General features: G+C 41.9%; 1 protein-coding gene across 1 annotated transcript in view; it reads right to left on the bottom strand.

Moving 5' to 3' along the window:
* The window catches only part of relt (RELT TNF receptor), a 34,537-nt gene that overhangs the window by 14,479 nt on the left and 719 nt on the right, over positions 1-19,339 (bottom strand). Inside the window, exons 2-3 of the mRNA XM_049577043.1 lie at positions 537-611; positions 327-419 (exon numbers count right to left, since the gene is read on the bottom strand). Coding sequence (XP_049433000.1) covers positions 327-419; positions 537-578 — 135 coding nt within the window. The 5' untranslated portion in view covers positions 579-611. The remainder of the gene's footprint in view (positions 1-326; positions 420-536; positions 612-19,339) is intronic.

The raw sequence follows: 19,339 nt of genomic DNA, 5'->3' as shown, positions 1-19,339 counted from the left end.
CCAGAGGTTTTAAATTGAGGCACTTGTTCACAGTGAATCACCACAAATATGTACATGAAAATTCATACATACATTCGACATTTGGCTCTAAGTCATTTGCACTCTCTACCCTTTATTTTTTAAGCTCTATATCATACAGAATAAGGAAAAAAATGCACCTTGCTGGAAAAAAGTGCATTTAAAGCAGGTAGGGGGGTATAATTACGTAACATGGCGGGACAGTTTGTGATCTCTAAGGGGACAAAAAGTACTATACTGTACCAAAAACGTCCCTCAGAGCAGGTTAAGTTGTTATTAATAGCTTTTATTTCAGTTTGTAGTCTCACCTTGGAGGGCTCCTGGCCTGCAGGGCATTGCAGACACACACACCCTTCCCCCCACCGACACTGCACTGCTGCAGTCCCACCACAGCCAAACACCTGGAAGACACACAAGCTCATGAGTCAGTGGAGGTTTGCACTCACTTACTAAATCTTCACCTACATGCCACCTGGTCTATACGGTACATCAACATACACACAAATGTGAATATTTACCGTGAGAAGGACGAGAGCGGAGCAGCAAAGGTGGTTCCTCATCTTCTTCAATGTATTCTTCTATGTTCATATGATCTGAAAGCAGAGAGGGCACAGAAACATGTCAGAAAACGGGGATAATCACATTTTAGAACACGGTCACATGGGTTTTTAAGTGGATAATAAAGATGAAGTATGTCACCTTAGTCAAGACAACTGAGCCCTTTTTGCAAACACAATTTATGGACCGTTTAAGTGCCAACTCACATATAGATGACACATAACAGCATGACATATCACAACACAGCTTTACAACACCTCTACATACATCCAGCACACAGGCATGCACACTCACACAAAACCACACGTCACATGGCGAAAAACACCTGAGTCACTCTTTGCGACTTATCCGGAGCGCAGTGACTCGAGTGACAGGGAGGTAAGGAGCAGTTGGACAATACCTGTAAATAACATTTATCATGAATCAGCTTCTTTTTATGGACAGGAGTGAATGAACCAGGGCTTTTCTCTGGCTATCTTTAGGCCTTAGGTTCTCAAATACACCTTTTAAAGCAGTTATTCATGCCGCAACATATTCATTTGCAGACACATGCTGACTTTCCTCAATGCTTGATGATAGCTGCCTTGGGGTGAGCATTTCCGGAGATTTAGGTGAGGTAGAAAAACAGTCTTGAGGATGATTGTGCTGCTTTATTTTGCAGTGGTTTTTTTAGGATACTGGAAGTAAATAAAAAGTCAAACCCCTTTTTTAACTCTTCACTTATGGGGCATGTGTTTAGATGGTATAACAGCAAAACAATGGTGTCATCTCTAAAGTTAGCAATTTGCAGACGGAAAATATTTGTCGACAGCTTATTTAAAATAGCATAAATCCCTACAGTGCATACTGCATACATATGTATCTATATGCACACAGAACAAGTGGTCAGCAAGGCATTTGTTACTGCCCTATACTAAAGCTTCTATATAACTTCATGGACTAAAATGAAATCCAATCCGAGGTCACTTATCAATGAGAAATTCTTGGCTCCAAATATAGCATCCTGGCACTTAAACTGGCTCACCCTCACATTTGACTTTACACTGCTTAATGTAAAATGCCCAAACTGCATAGTAGCATGAAGATATTTTGTGACATTGCTGTACAAAGACAGCAGAGCAGGGCGGTCAGCAGGGTGGCCACCAAATATGCAGAGGACTAAAGGTTCAATTCCTGTGACAGCTCAACGTGCAGTGTGTCTGACTGATCAAAACCAACACTGAATATCCAGAATCCTATTAAAGAATCATGTCATAACAATTTGTAAAACTGCTGCGACACAAATAATAATCTTCAGCAATCACTTCTTTCACTGTATGCCCCACAGTATCCTATTAAGAAAGCAACTCACACAATAAAACAGTTTGTTGGACGCATTTTGTCGCACCCTGCGCTCTTATTTGTGACTGCAATTACAGGACTGTGAATTCACACAGGACCAGTATTATCAGAGGGCACCCGGCATGCAGCAGGTTATTTGTGGTGGAGATTTCACTTTCAAAATTATAGACATGAGAGACTCACACAACATAATTCTACATTCTTAGCACGTATCACACTGCATGACTTCAGCCCCTGTGAATATGACTATATCTGACAGCGAATATGCCAAAGATGTTTTTTCTTTTTCTCTTTTCTTTTTACTTTTAACTCAAGAGAAGAAAATGTAGCTGACAGACTGACTGAACCCAAATCGGCTTGTAAAACAGCCACTGACCAAAGCCAAAACATTAGATGTATTTGGAATATGTCAAAGAAAGAAAGAAGTGAGGAACAAAAACAGAATGACAGAATGAGGATGACAAGAGAAGGAAGAAAAGATGTAAAAGTGGAGGAGGAGATGGAGAAAGATAGAGATGAAGAAAGCTGGAATACAAGACAGAGCAATAAAATCAGAGCGAGAGGAGAAAAGCAGAGCGGCATACTTACCTCAGACTTGCAGCTGATTGACACAGTTGCCGTGGCAACTCAGCAATGATGCTGTATAGGCTGCTAGAAATGCTGAGTCAGGACCAAACTCAAGTCTAACTTTCTTACAGCTGTCTAAGAGCAACACTTGACAAAAGTCGTTTATGGTGCTACTTGGACAAGTGACATTAAATAGAATACTGGACTTTACAACTACAAAATTAAGATTAAAAACCTAAACCTAAAACAGAGTTAACACTAAAGTGCAACTCCAGAAGTCTGAGAAGTGACACCAAACTTGAAAGTCTAGTGTAGCTGAATGTAGAATTCAATGTACCTGCCTGTGTCTTATACTGTCACTCTGACCACAGACACACCCCTGACGTCCTTAGGACATGCCCCTTCTATCACAGCTAAAACAGAGAGTGTGTGTGTGTGTGTGTGTGTGTGTGTGTGTGTGTGTGTGTGTGTGTGTGTGTGTGTGTGTGTGTGTGTGTGTGCATGTATGTTGTTGTGTGTGAGGGGTGAGGCCACTTTAATAGACCTCTTCACCTTTGACCACGCAGCAAAACATAATGTTTTAAACATTAGTTAGGAAGCAAATCAACACTTCTCCACTCAGAACCGTTCATTCTCTTCCTCTGTGTGGTCAGCACAGAGAAGACACACGGCACGTTCACCTGTGCAGCATATCCACAGTGTAAGTGGGCAGTAAGTGTGTGCTGATGTGTCTTACACATTATCTGTGCATTAAGACACACACACAGACACACACACACATCTGGAATGCCGTAACATCCAGCCAACACCAAGCTGTGCCTTACACAAACAAGAAAATAAAAAATGTAATGAGTTTATGATTTTGGTCCAGCGAGGCCCTCGTGCCAATGACAGGCTACTGAAGGATAATTTCAGGGAGGAAGAGAAAGATAAAGCTCGGACGGAAAAACCACTAGTTTGAAAAAACAACACTCAGGGCTGAGGGACCGATAGAGCTGTGGAGGAATAGGAGACGAGGGAGGCAAGGATGGAAAGACGAGAAAGTGGCGGTGAGTGAAACTGCTATAACTTCAGCCTGATACAATGATAAATATAGAAGTATTTGTTAAAATGCCATACAGACCAGAGCAACGGGCTAATTACAAGTCACACATGCGCACCAAGATATAGCACACTCGTGCAAACATGTGCAACACACGAGCACACACAGCAGAGAGAAAAATGAAAAAAAATGATCAATAAAACGACAATGATAGAGAGAGCAAAACAAAAATGGGACCTGCAATTAAGTACCTCTTTTTTGGGAAAGTGTCAAGTAACAAATTGGACGGGGTTAGAGGGGTTGAGGAATGTCGGTTTTCCGCAGCGGGACTCGCTTGACCTCCAGAAGTGCAGTGACCGAAACAACTGAACTTCAGCAGAGCAAGGTGAAACTGATTTATAGTGTGATGAATGCATGTAATCCCAAATCACTGCATACAGCAGACTGAGCTCATGTTTGAAAAGGCTTGCCCATTCCAGAAAGAGGCACAAAAACATCTGCCAAAAGTCATTTTTCCATAATGCACCATTATAAAGTCTTTCCTCATGTGATTCCAGTCAATACAAAGGTTTTTGGTTTAAGAGAAATCACTAAATGCAACAGCAATTTGTCAACCATTCCCCCTGCTTGCAGTAAAAAGCAGTGAGTGTAAGCAGCAGTGACACATGCAGTGAAAATGTGCTTCAAATACAGAATGCATGTGAAAGCGTGTCCAGGAAGGCTATTAAAAACGTGCCAGCTGCCTGACCACTGCTCTCAGAAGTCAGCCCGATTCACGCCAGCATTGTCTGCGTGTGATGCATTTGCATTTAAGTCCAGTTTGTCTGAGGTTTTCACCACAAAACCACAACAGAGGCGACCGCCACACGTGGAACTTCCACTGGACCTACATGGCACATGACCGCCCCTGTGTCCACGCGTGGCTTTGTCCGCCTTCAAAAACCCATCCCTCTCTTCCTTCAGTGCGTCCATGACGTGCCAACAGCAGTGCAGAATTCTCCATCATCTTTTAAAGGAGTAGTTCCACATGTGAATTTCAACACAGAAATGCACATTTTTGTTTGATGATAAGACTGATACCAGCTTCATATTTGTGGAAATATGAAGCTGCAGCCAGTAGCCAGTTAGCTTAGCGTAGCTTAGCATAGACTAGCAAGACTGAACATGGTGAAACAGCTAGATTCATTCTGTTCAATGGTAACAAAATCCACCTCCAAAGCCTTAACAAACAAGCTGTAGAGGTGCTGCAGGTAGATTTTACTCCCTTTAGACAGAGCCAGGCTAACTGTTTCTTGTTTCCAGTCTTTGTGCTAAGCTAGACTGAGCTAGCTGCTAGCTGTAACTTTAGATTTGAGAGTGGCATTGATCTTTTCATTCATCTCTCAGCAAGAAAGTGAATCACAGCTTTATAATTATATCTAGACACCGGACCCCAAGATGGCACCTGCTATCCTGGTGCATATGCAAAGAAATGTCTCCAGCCTATTGAATATGTGCAGTTGTGCACTTGGCTCACATCGTCACGTTGTCTCTATGTCACTTTGTGACCTATGTCTGTAAAAAGTGCTATATAAATAAATTTTACCTACTTGATCACTTGTTTACTGCAGCATCACAGATTTTTAAATCGCTTTTCTCAGCTTGAAAGTTTGACATATTCATAACCACCATGGTTCGAAAACTCAGAATAGAAAGATTCATAATTTACCTTGTAAGCAGTTCGAGGTGTCCTGTCAACAGTTTTACAGACGTCTCTTTTATAATTGTGGTCTATGGGGAAAATGCTTTTTGGCGCGGATGGGATTTATTCGCTGCAATACCGCAAGTGGCCACTGGGAAACATTGCAAGGAAGGCTGAGCTGTGTTTCTGGGAGCCTGAAGTGAATAGTTCCCAAAATGTCAAAACATTGTATTAGGAAATCTTTGACTCCTTATTCACCTGCCTATAATCTCAACACAGTTTATAACTTTACAGCAGCATCTCTTTGCCCTTTCATTGCTCTCTCTTGAGATGTCCAGAAAGCCTTTCGTCTGACGTCATGGCAAAATCACAAAACTACTCAGCTGTGTGAAGCCGAATTTACGTTTCTGATTGAGTCTGAGCGCTGATCTCTATCCAGTGAGTGATGTTGATGTCATGGCTTGGACATGTTCTTAATGGAACAGGCAATCTTGACATAGTCAACATTAGACCTGAAACATCTTCTAACACAGATGCACCTAAAAATGAAAACGGTAATTTGGTCTGAGACTACAAATTCTCAGACTTTTCGTCCACGTGCTCTTTCCTCCTCTCTCAACTCTTGAACCGTCAATCCTGTAATTGCAATTTATTGTTCACGTTTCCTTTTTCAAAATGGGCTTGTTTCACGCCTCTGTCGGACATGTGCTTTGGCTTGAAGAGTGCATGGATGCATGGGTTGGAGAGACAATTAAGAAAGGAGAAAAAAGAAAATAAGAAAGACAAATATAGAGAGGGGGAGCAGACACATGCGTAAAAAAGACCAGGATATAAAAGAATATTAACACCTCTCAGAATATCTCGGCATACACAACAAAGAAGCTGAAAGACACCGACACCCACGATACTTTCATGATTTTATGTAAAACAACAAAAACAGGCTAAGAATTTGAAAACACCTCAAAGGAAAAGGAGAAGATTGTGACGACTTTTCCAAAACTGTAAAACAGTAATTACTCAAAACCCTAGGTGCTGTTGTTTGACACATTCCAATAACAAGTCGCGACAACATCAGATGACCAGTCACATTTTCTGTTTTGTTCAGGGGACCTAAAAATAGCCATAATAAAGAAGTGATGGTGAAGGCATGACAAAAACACGGACATTATTCTATTCTGTGGTGGTTTTTGGGGCGAGGAGCGGAGTCGCAGCTCATCTGTTGGAGAGCTTTTTCTGGCTCCTTGATGTCATGCAGCAGCTGAGCTGAGAAATCCTACTGGATGAAGCTGTGAAGGAAGGAAGGAACCACAAAAGAGGAAACACAAGAATGAGTGGAACTCCTCGCCTTTCAGTGTGAGGTGACTGAGCGGCAGGAGAGATCAAGGGTGAAGTGGGTTCAAGCCGTAGCGTTGTTGGTTTCCAAACAAAGAGTCGTGTTTGTCAAGCGCACGTGACTCTGGTCAGAAATGAGACTGTAATGATCTTATTTTCACAATGTATTTTAGTGTAAAGTTTACTGGCTCAAAAATACATGTCAGTCATGCTTACTGATCATTCATATGTGAAACTCTGTGAACAATTTCTGATCATAAAACAGTAAGCAATGAGCCACCTGCTAAGTCAACAACTTTATAACTTGAATTCTCACATTAACTCCTGTAATTGAGATCTCAGGTTTGTTTTCTATCTAGGCAGAGCAAGATTGTTTCATAAAAATGTAGCTAAAATGCTACACTGGCCTTGTAGACATTAAAACTCTGGTTTAGTCCAGTCGTGGTAATCCAAGGACCAGCAGGAGTTCTTGAGGGAGTTCTAGGGGGTCCACAGAAAAATGAAGAACAGTTTATTTTCATTATTTAATTCACTTTAGAAGTGAGTCCAATGTGAGTTAGGGTGCTTTCACACCTGCTCTGTTTGGTTCAATCGAACTCAAGTTTGTTTGCCCCCTAAGTGTGGTTCATTTGGGCAGGTGTGAACACAGCAATCGCACTTAGGTGCGCGCCAAAACAACCAGACCGAAACCTTCATGTAGAGGTGGTCTCGGACTGGTTACAAACGAACTCTGGTGCGGTTCATTTGTGGTCAGAACGTGTTCCGACCTGGATCCGAACCAACTGCAGTCACATGACACATTGTTTGGGTTAAACATGAGCATGTTACAGTCCTGGAGGATTATTAATGTGCACCTCCTCCTGTACTGCCTTAATATGCACATTCAGCACATCCAATGCATCAAAACATTGTTTTCTAGTTGGAGCTGCGCCTCGTTTTCAAACTGTATGATTTGACTAAAATGAACAATGACAGCAATATAGTCCACAATGAGCAGCGCTAAAATCAACCTGCGTAGTTGTCCCTCCATTGTGACATTAGAAAGTGTCACATTTATCTTGCAAGTGTACTCTTCTTCAACATGTTGTTTACTTCCTGGATAATTCTGACCAATCAAGGGCAGCTTTCTCACGTGAGCCATTTTATCTGGTCCGCTTGTAAATACTGCTGTGAGAACATGAACTCTAGGCAATTTGTAACAAAATTAGTGACTCATTCGAACCAAAGCAAGTGAACTCTAGGTCTGAAAGCACCCTTAGAGTCACAACAATGACTATTCTGATCATAGCATTCACTTCCTCCAGAGTTATCTCCTAAACTATAAACTGACAACTACAGAATTCTTGTCTTAATCATATCTAATAATCAAAATCTTTTCAGTACCTGAAATTAATTTATGAAATAGGAGTCTGTAACCTAATGTGTATCAAATCAGGGGTCCATGGCACGAAAAAGGTTGAGAACCACTGGCTTAGTCGATAGTTAACATCTCTCTTTTCATCCTCCACCACTTCAAATTAGCCTAATCAAGGTAAGCAGTGGTCTCTCCTCATCTTTAAAATAAGGTCTTCGTTAAAAAAAAAGTGATCGCTTTGTAGCAGACAGAGTTGGGTTTTTTTATAGCATTTTGCTATCATACAACATTTGTGGACAGAAAATAGGAAACATGGGAGAGAAACGGGGGATAAGATGCAACAAAGGCCTCAACATTGATTGCTGTTACAATTTCTCCATCTTCTCCTCCTCCACATTTTCATCTTTTCTTCCTCCTTCTTGTCATCCTCATTCTGTCATTCTTCACAATTTATTGTGATGTAAATCAAAATGTCGCTTGTGCATTCTGACACAAGGAAAACCTCCTGACAATCAGATTTTGATGCACACAACAATAGACTCCATGCATTTTGATTGATATCAGACTGCAAAGTAGATGTGTGCTAGTAGCAAACACAAAACAACATGACAAAATATATACATATATGACACACAAAACAGTAATAGGGCAGCCTTGCCTGTCATGTTTACATGATATTGTTATGTTCTTGTTATTATTTCCCCCTATAGCATGCCAAGTTGTAAAATACTAGTGGTCTGGTACTCTAAATAAGCCCAAATTAGTTCAAATTACAGTTGCATTACATTTAATGTCAATGGGTTTAAAGCAATTGCTCCTTCCTGTTGCAGTCTCCAGTTAATTTCATTGGGTTCTCAGGCACACTATCATTTTATTTTGTGGGGGGGGAAAAATCAGAAACCAAAAAACAAAACAAATGGCGGTTGAGTTAGTTACATCTGGACTGTGCCTTAATGACTACAAAGAAACATGGGCCCTGACATTAGGCTAGCTGTAAACAACTAATTTAAAGCCTCTCTATTCAAAGACTCTTCTGAACAACAGGAAAGTTCAGTAAGCCGGCCCAGATGTGTTACGTGAACACAGCAACACCTACAAATTTGCACTGAGGTTAATACAGCAGAGACTGCAGAGTGACAGTAATAAACTTTGCCCCAAGGAAACGTGGAGGCTATAGGCAGATGCTGGGGCGGGAGCAGGGCTTATAAAATTCTATGTTTAGAAGCAGCAGTATTTGCGAACTTAACAGTGAAGCAGCAACGCTGGCATTACGCAACACGTTGACAGCCTCAATTTGCTCTCATATTGGACGTCTGCTGCGAAGTGAATACTTGGACAAACTCATCAAAGAACATGACCTTAACCTTTCCTGAATGTTGATCAAGTACTTTTACTTGCTCAACCCTAACCAAAGGGCATTTGAGGAAGTAGTTAAGGGGTTCTTTAACTTCATTTTGACATGGTTGAGCCTGACCATAGACCAGACCAGGTTTACAGTTTTCTGCCACACAGAGGTAAACACCTCTGACTTGCTGTGTAATATTTGGCTGGTATGAATAATGATGACAGTGCACAGATTCACCACCTTTTTCTAACCAACTACTGAGTTTAAACCTCTTTGTCATATGCTCTGCAGGTGTGGTGACGCAACGTCAGAGAAGGATATAGAAGCTTTGGATTATTTTCTCTGATACAGGTTGAGAAATCCTGCTTTGTTTTAGGCTCATAAAACCCTTTAAAAAGCCATTAGATTATCTCAGAGATGCATCGTCACCAAGCTTGAAACATTGTTTTTCCTGAAGAATTCTGACCTCACAGCAAAGACCTTTTGGAGAGACATGATTTTTATGGAGCAGTGACTTTACACTCTATTGATTCTTTATGAGTTTGTCCATAATACTGAGATTTATCCTTGCATTAGCCTTGAGTATCTCAGTTTGATAAAAGATGCTGGATGGCCCTTTGGTGCTTCAAAAATGGCTGATGAAACCCTTTCAACAGCACTTCAAAAGACGTGCATTTCCCTCTCCGTCATGAAGTACAAAGACCTGACAAAAAAAAAAAAAAGCCAACCACCAAGTTCCCACGCCGATAATGGCTACCTATTAAGCCCACTAGATCATGTAGCTTGTCCAGCCTTGGGGAACACCTCCTTATCTAACGGCCCATGGAGTAAAATACAACAGAAAAGAACTGAGCCGGCAAAAAAAAGGTTTAAGGTAATTACACTCCATTATCCATCAGACATTTCGTGGACCAAGGGATAATGTGCACGTGCATGACAACGACGTGATTGGGACAACCATACCCTCTGTTTGACATAATAGAGGTGCCCATTATCGGCAAATGAAAGGCTGATTTACGCCAACACTTTCTACGTTAGTGTTTAGACAATGTCTCATTATGGGGAGCGTGTCTGATAACTGGGCTGTTGTCGCTTCTTCAGACTCACTGTCTCTTTGAGTCCGTCATTCCTCCTCTCTGTCGGTTGACGTGATGGTCAGTCGTCATGTTTTCCAGTGGAACTGTACACCGGCAGAAACCTAACGGGCCTCTCTTGTGTCTCTGCAGCATGCCGGCTGTCAGATATCACCAAGGTGGAACGGGAGAGGTTGAATTGACCAGAGGGAGTGCAGAGAGAGGCCGAGGAGACGAACAGGCAAGACAGACAGACGCAGTAAGGTGTTCAGCTTGTTTACAGCCAGAGTCAGACCACTGCAGCAACCGGAGATCCCACAATACAACATTATAATTTACAACCACCATGAATACAAATGCATACAAAGGGAACTCTGGTGATCGCCAGAAATGTTTCCTTTCCTTTTGTTCATTAGAAACAGATGCCACATCTTGTGGTTCGGTCATAAATTCACACACGCTTTAGACTCAGGGCCCACTGAAATTAGTTTCCAACCAGTATGTTCACATGTCTGTCCCTCTCTAAAGCCAAATTACATAAGAGGCAGACATGAAAACCAGACTGAATTTCACTGACCAACCATGACGCTTTTAGATGTCATTCAGTCCTGTTTTGCAAAACCTCCATTTTTAAGGTCTGCTTGATTACAAGCAAGCCAAAACTTCACTAATTCTTGTTTTTTCTCCATAAGACAAGGACACTGCCATTATTTTAACCCACCAGAAGCCAACCACAAACCATCTCTGGTTACAAAACAACCCTAAAAGAACCAAGGGCGACAAAACCAGAACATGGAGTGATCCAAGCTGTGTAAATGCGTGTGAGAGTAGGTGTTTTTGGAGGCTGGTATTTTCCCTTACATCACCAGCATCATTAACAGTGGATGTAAATTAATTCCTTATGCTGACAACACCTTAAATTATTTTTCACAACCCATACACACATACAAAGCTCTATATAAAAGTCAGCACACATGCAAGCGCACTATAATAAAACTATCCCATTCGCACACACACAAACATGCTTCTGTGGTGCAAAAACAACACTTCAACATGTTATCTCTATTTGTCGAACAAACACAGAGGATTTCATTAACTACTGTTTTAGCCCGTGGAAAAATCTACTCTCTGTAATTTAAGAAGCTGAGCTCAGGTACAGAAAACATTTCATCCTGTCTGTACAGATTTCATTCACAAAACTACTCTCCACTTTTTTTAAATAAATGGTGAGCACTGAAAAGAGCTGTTTGATGTGAGGCTAAATTGTAGATTTCCATCTCACTTGTGGGAACAAGTCTTCGCACTGTCTCGTGCTCTCAAGAGAAGCTGAAGTGATAAGAAAGATAAGTGTTCACTATTTGCAGAGAGATGTAAACTTTGATGACATTTCGGGAAAAGAGCTCCATGAAAAGCTAAACCTGACTGTAACTGTTGTCAGTGCACAGGGACAATAGTTCCCTCACAATTTCTTTTGTATCCACTCTGTCTTAAGACCTTATTTTGAAAAGCAGAGATTGTCACAGGAAGACTGTTTGTGCAGAAATATTTAAATACACCATTTTGAAAAATGGCAAGTTAGTCACGCTTGTATATTCTTAGCATAGATGCGCATCTGACCCCATCTGTCAGATGGACTGCACCATTTCACAACACCTGTGGGGGTGGGAGTATCAGATAAAATGTGTTTTAATGATAAACATACATTTATTTATCATATACAGTCTATGAGTATTTTGAGCTTCAAATCCACTCTTCAGAAACGGATGGGTGACGTCACGGTGACTACGTCCATTATTTTTATACAGTCTATGATATATACATATAACTTGTATTATCAGGGATATAACTCAGTAGTAAATGTTATACTTGATCCAATTTAAGGGTTAACCATAGACCTTTTCATAGGCCCACCTTGGCCTTGGGCCGGAGTCAACTGTACTGTTTGATCCCCCCTGATGGCAGGCCTGCTGCTAGGTAAATTTTGTGACTTTCTATCCCCTTTTACAGTGCCTGTTCAAGGAAGTAATTTCACGCTGTTATTGCGTCTCGTCACTTTGTATAAAAGGTACAATCGCGGAACGTGGGACAGAGTTATCTCATTTTTAAGCTAGCAGCGGAGGTAGCAACAGTGCCGAATCGATGTCTGTGTAAACGGGTCAGTTAACAGAATGGGACAGGTGTCACGTTTTGATGACATGCCATGTGTGCAACCCACCACCAGGACATTTTAAAAAGCAGCTAGTTAGTCGTAGTGATGGTGAAATTGAAGCTTCATGAAGCAGTGAACCACTTTGACACAACTGCTTCAAGATGACACACTGCTTCGAAGCATTTCATACAGTCAGAAGAGTGACATCTGCTGGCCATGTGTCAGAGCTGCATCTAAGTGGAAGACCTGAAAAAGCCGCAAGACTGCCTGTAACGAGTCGTGTGACTGTGGGCGTGCTGAAGCAGGGATCGAAACACTGTCTTGGAACACTTCTGCTTCAAAAGATTGACACTGTGTCAAGCAAACTGGCACGAGCATAACATTACTAGCTGATAGCAGTTGGCAGCTAACTCAAAGAAGAAGAGCAACAGCTGAAAAGGTCTGCATATCGGGAAGGCAATTAGGTCCTGGAGCTCCTAACACTTCAAGCAGAGGACGAGATCAACCGCCATGTAACAGGGGTGGTAAATAACTGTTACTGCTATGTTGTTCCACTGTCATCGTTCAGAAAGCGCTGTCTGACACACATGATATCGCACTAGAAGCCAACTCTGTTGTGTTAAACGTCACGCCTGTCATGCCTGTCACGCCTCTTTTGCTTCTGCAACGCCAGCATGCTATCTAAAATCTCACACGGGGGCGGCATGATGCCCGCATTGTTTGGTTCTGTATAGGAAAGCAACGCTGGAACAATGAAGTGTCTCTGATATGTAAGTGGTGACAATCTACTCATCCAGCTGTCGTCAAGAAAGCAAGAAAGTGCTTTTAATGTTAACCTATTACTTTTAATACACGTCTGGGTCAGTGAGTCCATGGGGTGGAGGCCACAGTATATGCAGGGAATCTTGCAGGCCTGTGGGAATGTTAAACAAATCCATATGTGTACTGAGTGTACTGCAATAGTTGGTACATATGTGAAAACTGTCCCTTTAACAGTAACTTCCTGTGGATGACGGTGAAAGAAGCAGATAAGCAACCCTGCAGTTTGCCCCCAACATGCAAACCCAACCACAGACACGCACACTCACATATCCACATATATTTTTGGAGCTCAGTCTGCTGTGTTTGGAGTTGTATTCAATAACTCTATAAAAGTGCTGCTACAGACGAGAGGTTCAATTTCCTGCTTTGTTGGCTACATCTTCATTACTGGTGGTTGTTTTGAAACCTCTGTAGCACTCCTCACATGAGGGATTGTGTGGATTCTCTCCAAAACATGACACACATACACACACACTCAGTAACTCACTTGTGCCTCGTCACAAAGCCATCGACCCATACATGCTGGTGTGTGATTTGTTCTGGCAACTACATGCCAGCGATTGGTTACTGGCGAGCTCAGCTAACAGATTGCGGTCGGCTTGCAGATTCGTCTTTCCGCCCCCAGAGCCGACATGTGGGGGAGCAAAACGTCTGCACTCTCTTTTCCCTCTTTTCTTGAATCTTATTTTTAAGACTGTCATTAAACCGTGCACAGTGGGGAGTGAGAGGGCAGATGGAGGAGACAGAGGGGAAAGGTCATGAACTCGGGCCAAGCAGGGCGAGATTAGTCTGCTCCTGTCCTGACTGAGCCACATCTAATGGAATGTGACTGAGCAACCACTCAAGGTAGAAACCTCATGACAGATACAGCGTGTCAGTGTAATGAAGGGGCAATGCTGTAAGAGCTGTCCTGGTGTAAGGTGTCCTGCATTAAAGCAATAAGTAAAACTACATCCACTAATGTACAGTGTTACTGTACAGTTACCTTGTACTTATTTTAACTGCTTCGTATTTTATCAGCTGGTCACTTAAGCCCCAAAGCTATGGATCACACTACCTATAGATATCAGGGAGGCTAGCTCGCTAAATATTTTCAAAAGAAAGCTAAACGTATCTATTCACTTTAACCTTTAACTAGCTCTGACTTCCTGATACAGGTCTGAAACTCTTTCTTTTTACACTTTCACTTTCTATTTGCACTTCACACTGCTGCAACTCTTTTAAAATCTTACCTGATTTTATGATTTATAGTTTTACAACTATTATCATTAAATCGAATGGAATCAAAATTATAGTATTTTCTTGTGAAATGTGGTGGAGTTAAAGTATAAAGTGGCCATAAATGGAAATTAATCAATTAGTTATTAGAAAATTAGAAAATTATTCTGCAACTATTTTAAGATGACTTAATTATTTTAGTCTTTTATAAGCAAAAATGTCAAATATTATCTGGTTCTGGTGCTTTTCAGGTGTGACAATTTGCTGTTTATCTTTGTCATGTATGAGAATAAATTGAGTATCCTTAGGTTTTGGACAAAACAAACCCATCGAAGGTATCGCTGCAGGCTTTAAAGGTCCAGTGTGTAGGGTTTAAGGGCATCTATCGGCTGAAATGGTATGTACTAATCATAACTCAGTTTAAAATCACCTGAAAATAAGAGTTGTTGTGTATCGTTACCTTGGATAGAGCTATTTCAATCTACATATGGAGCGGGTCCTCCTCCACAGAGTCTGGCTCTATACAGAGCCATGCACATTTTTTGCGTTAGCCAACATAGTTCTCTTATGCACTTGGCACACGGATGAAGTTTCAGTTCTGCAATCTCACCACTAGATGCCACTAAATCTTGCACACTGGACCTTTAAGCAAATATGAATGGCATTTTTCACTATTTCTTAACATTTGATAGACTAAAAATAATTATCACATTAATCAAAAATGAAAATAATTGTTAGGTGCAGTACAAGTACCTCAAGACTGTACAAGTACTTGAGTAATTTAACATACTTTCTTTCCACCACTATGTACGATGAATATTGTTATATTATCCATCATTTTTAAATGTCATTTGGCTCCAGCCAAGGTGTAATTTATCACCTGTGTGCGTAGGTTTTATTTTTAACTTACAATTTCTCTGGTAAAACACAACTCACAAGGCAAAAATGCCTGAGGATAAAATATGACTCTATGATATCGATGACCTTTGTAAACTTCAGGCACAAAGGAGCTGAAACATCCGGGAAGCGGCTCTTTCTCACTTCCTCACTTTCAAAAGAATGAACTCAAGTGAGGGAAACCATCTGCAGCATGACTTGCAGTTTGCTCACTTTACTGTAAAGTCTCAAGAGTGCAGAAGATAAGGAGATGGATATTAACAAGAGACATGATGGTCTCCTGAGGAAAATCCCCTCTTCAGAAGGAGTATGCATGGTGTAAATGTTGGATGCTGCTGTGCATTAAATCCTGCTTGCCCACTGCATTAACTTATAATTAAACTTGGGTGTGTATGTATATGTATACTGTAAGTGTATGTGTGCGGTTGAATGCTCGAGCCAACGTCTGCCCAGGTTTTTGAGTCCAGGTCCCCCTATAATCATCCCATCCTCCAGCAATCTGCGTGTGCCAAGCGCTCAGCCAGCTTGGATCTAGATCTGCGGTCGCTGCAGTGGGAATTTCTCTGGCACGGAGTTTCCTGGCTGACATTGGGGAGGCAGGCAGGCTGCTGTGGCACGGGGACGGAAGAGCGTCTGGAGGCATTCCCAACCACTTTGGCTGGATGGACAGACAGACAGACAGACAGATGACAGGACTGATGGCCTGATTAAAGCCTAGCTGTGTCTTTGACCTCCATGTGCACACAGTATCCTCAAACAGGGTTTGAGCATCTGGCTGCTAAATTACACTGATAATCCCCACATGTAAGTCTGTTATCAGCTTCGAGCTGCAGCAAATACACTTCAACCTTTATTTCTTTTCCTCTTCTTCTCCTGCCATCTCTGCTTCTTCCCAAAACGACGAATACATCCATGGTACAATAAATGTTGGGTGGGGTAGTGCGTCAAATGGGGGTTAAATTTGGCTCAGGATAATCTACGGCTACATGCACCACCTCCTAATTAAAGCATTTGTGTGTGTGTGTGTGTGTGTGTGTGTGTGTGTGTGTGTGTGTGTGTGTGTGGTATAATTACAGATGTAAAGCCCAGTGCAGTTAACTGTAACATCAGTTGAGCACACGATATGATGGACAGAATGGGTCTTTCTGCCAAAAAGACACACATCCACAGTATCTAGCACACTAGACCTTATACACTCATTGAAATGATAATACATTTGTGTTACTGTGTTTCAATGGCAATTTCAACTAAATTTAAACAACTATCTGCTGCTACCAAAGGAGGAAATGTGTGCTAAGAGACACACGGATGTGTTCAAAGCATTTTACAGCAGGTTAAAAACATGTTAAAATCATGCTGGGGGAATACTTCATCTGTCACACACACAAAAAAATCTCTAAAGCGTGATGATAATAGTCAAAATATTATCCATGGGATTATATAAAGAGGCTTCAGACATTATTGTCCTCCCAAATTTGTGGAATCTTGCAAACTGACCTGTGTAGTTGTTTTCAAGTAAGACCAATATCATTTTGTGACTTGATACCACAATGCTGTTTTGATGTTGTATGAAGAAAATAGACTATGATCTTTTGAGGAAAAAAAAAAACCTGACAGAAACCTGGTCCAACAGATGGCAGCCATAAACACAGCGGTAAAAGCAGCAGGGTTCTTTGCCAATTCTCAAACTGCTTTGTATCATAACACTGTGGGCAGTATAAGTGAATGAACTGCGATAACTTCCTTCCATCAGCCAGGTTCTCCTTGCTCATCTCTTAGCTCAAACACATCATCCGGCAGATTTTCGCCGACTCTAGGGCTGTTGCTTAAACAGATTGTCCATCCATCCATTTTCAACTGCTTATCCAAACCCAGGACGTGGGGGCAGCAGACGTCCCTCTCCCCAACAACGCTTTCCAGCTCCTCCTGGGGGACCCCAAGGCGTTCCCAGGCCAGATGAGGTATGTAATCCCTCCAGTGTGTTCTGGGTCTGCCCTGGGACCTCCTACCAGTGGGACATGCCTGGAACACCTCTAACGGGAGGCGCCCAGGAGGCATCCTGATCAGATGCCCAAACTACCTCAACTGGCCCCTTTCAATCTGAAGGAGCAGCGGCTCTACTCCGAGCTCCCTCTAAACTTCCGAGCTCCTTACCCTATCTCTAAGGCTGAGCCCAGCCACCCCACAGAGGAAACATATTTAGGTTGCTTGTATCTGCGACCTCATTCTTTCGGTCACTACCCAGAGCTCATGACCATAGGTGAAGGTTGGGAGGTAGATGGACCAGTAAATCGAATGATCCACCTTCCGGCTCAGCTCTCTTCACCACCATCCATCTCATGCTCCATTCTACCCTCACTCGTGAACAAGACTCGAGACACTTGAACTCCTTCGAGGCAACCCTAACCTAGATTGTACTTCTGCATTTTCGTATGCCCGCCATCACAGACACAAAGAGTACAGAAGCAGAGCAAACTGTAAAACCAGGCAGTGCTGATCAAATATAAACCAAGATTCTGTTACTGTCTTGCTTATTTCATGCCTAAAACGTCTTCAGAGGCATAGTTTAGGTTACTGTTAGCTGTAATTCAAGATCATTTGATATCAGCTGGCTGCCATATTGTTTCCTGTGTCAAAACAGACAAGCTCACGTCACGTCACCCACCCGCAGGAGTGTTTATTGGTCCAGTGCAGTGTAGTTCATTCTGGTAGTTGTAGGTTTCATACCTCTTGAGCAAAAGCAAATGCCACAGCCCTTTTTCTGTTTTCTCTGATCATGAAGCACCAGTTTCAAAAGTATTTGCATCTTTCTACTTTGCAGGCAGTCCAGTTCTGTGGAAAGATCATCTTTCCAGCAGTGAAATGCTTCTTTAAGTGTGTGTGAACTTGGGAGGACTCTCTGCTCCCCTCCAATTCCACTTGTGTGATATCATGTTATAAAATGTGCTTTGGCCAAACCACGAGCAGCCCCTGATTTTCCTCCACCCTCACCAATCACACTGCTCAACTTGAGACACGCACGCAGTTCTCTGTTATTTCCCACAAGAAGGGTGAAAGTACCTAACAGGAAACAGGAAGTCTGTCTTCTTGTAAAACAGGCAGTATCAGTGATTTAAAATGTTTTGTGTGCTGTTGAATTCTCTGCTCGCACGTGCCGTGACAAGACAGTACTCATGAACAAACTCTGCAAATCCTGTCAAATCCTTCCTTAAAACGCCTGCATCGTAATAACACCAGAGACGAGCCAGTGAAGCTGTACGTGGCCCTCTTCTGGTGGAAGTGTGTGCGTATAGCTGTGTGTGAGAGAGAAAGCCTCTTATTGATACAAGCGTGCAGGAATTTGGTCTCAGACAATAGATGGCCTCGGCCAAAAATGACAGTCTCATCTTGGCTCTTGTGTAAGTGTGTGTGTGTGTGTGTGTGTGCATAGGGAGCTTGCCCTCATTGCACAGTGTGCTCATTACGCAGCGGAACATCCTGCCAAAACCACAGCAGTATGGTGTGATATGTGATGGGGATCAGACACACAGACACATGTTCAGATGAGCAAACAGTGTAATAATTCAACATTTTTAGAGTTTCATCTGTCTGTTAAACTTAGTGCAACATGCTTTGGCATTTACTTTATGCTTAACACAAGTTAACTTGACTGAACTGGTCAACTGTACTTGTTGTGTCTCCATATCATAAAATATTACAAAGATAAATACAATATGAAAGCAAAGTAGAGCCAGGAGTTGGATGTTTCACTTCATTAAAAAGACAGGAGGAGGATCATACTACCAGTGAGGTCATCACGTACCCATGACAGTGCGTCAAGCATGCTCTCACTCTGTTATTAGACAGCACGAAACTCAGTGGTCCTCATAGTAATTATAAGTCTGTAAAATTAACTGAACTAAAGATATTCAGTGGCAGACTAACCCGAACAAAATCAGTAAA

This window comes from Epinephelus fuscoguttatus, linkage group LG5 (genome assembly GCF_011397635.1).
Source record: "Epinephelus fuscoguttatus linkage group LG5, E.fuscoguttatus.final_Chr_v1".
In the NCBI taxonomy this organism is placed as follows: domain Eukaryota; kingdom Metazoa; phylum Chordata; class Actinopteri; order Perciformes; family Serranidae; genus Epinephelus; species Epinephelus fuscoguttatus.
This window is presented reverse-complemented; position numbering and strand designations above follow the sequence as displayed.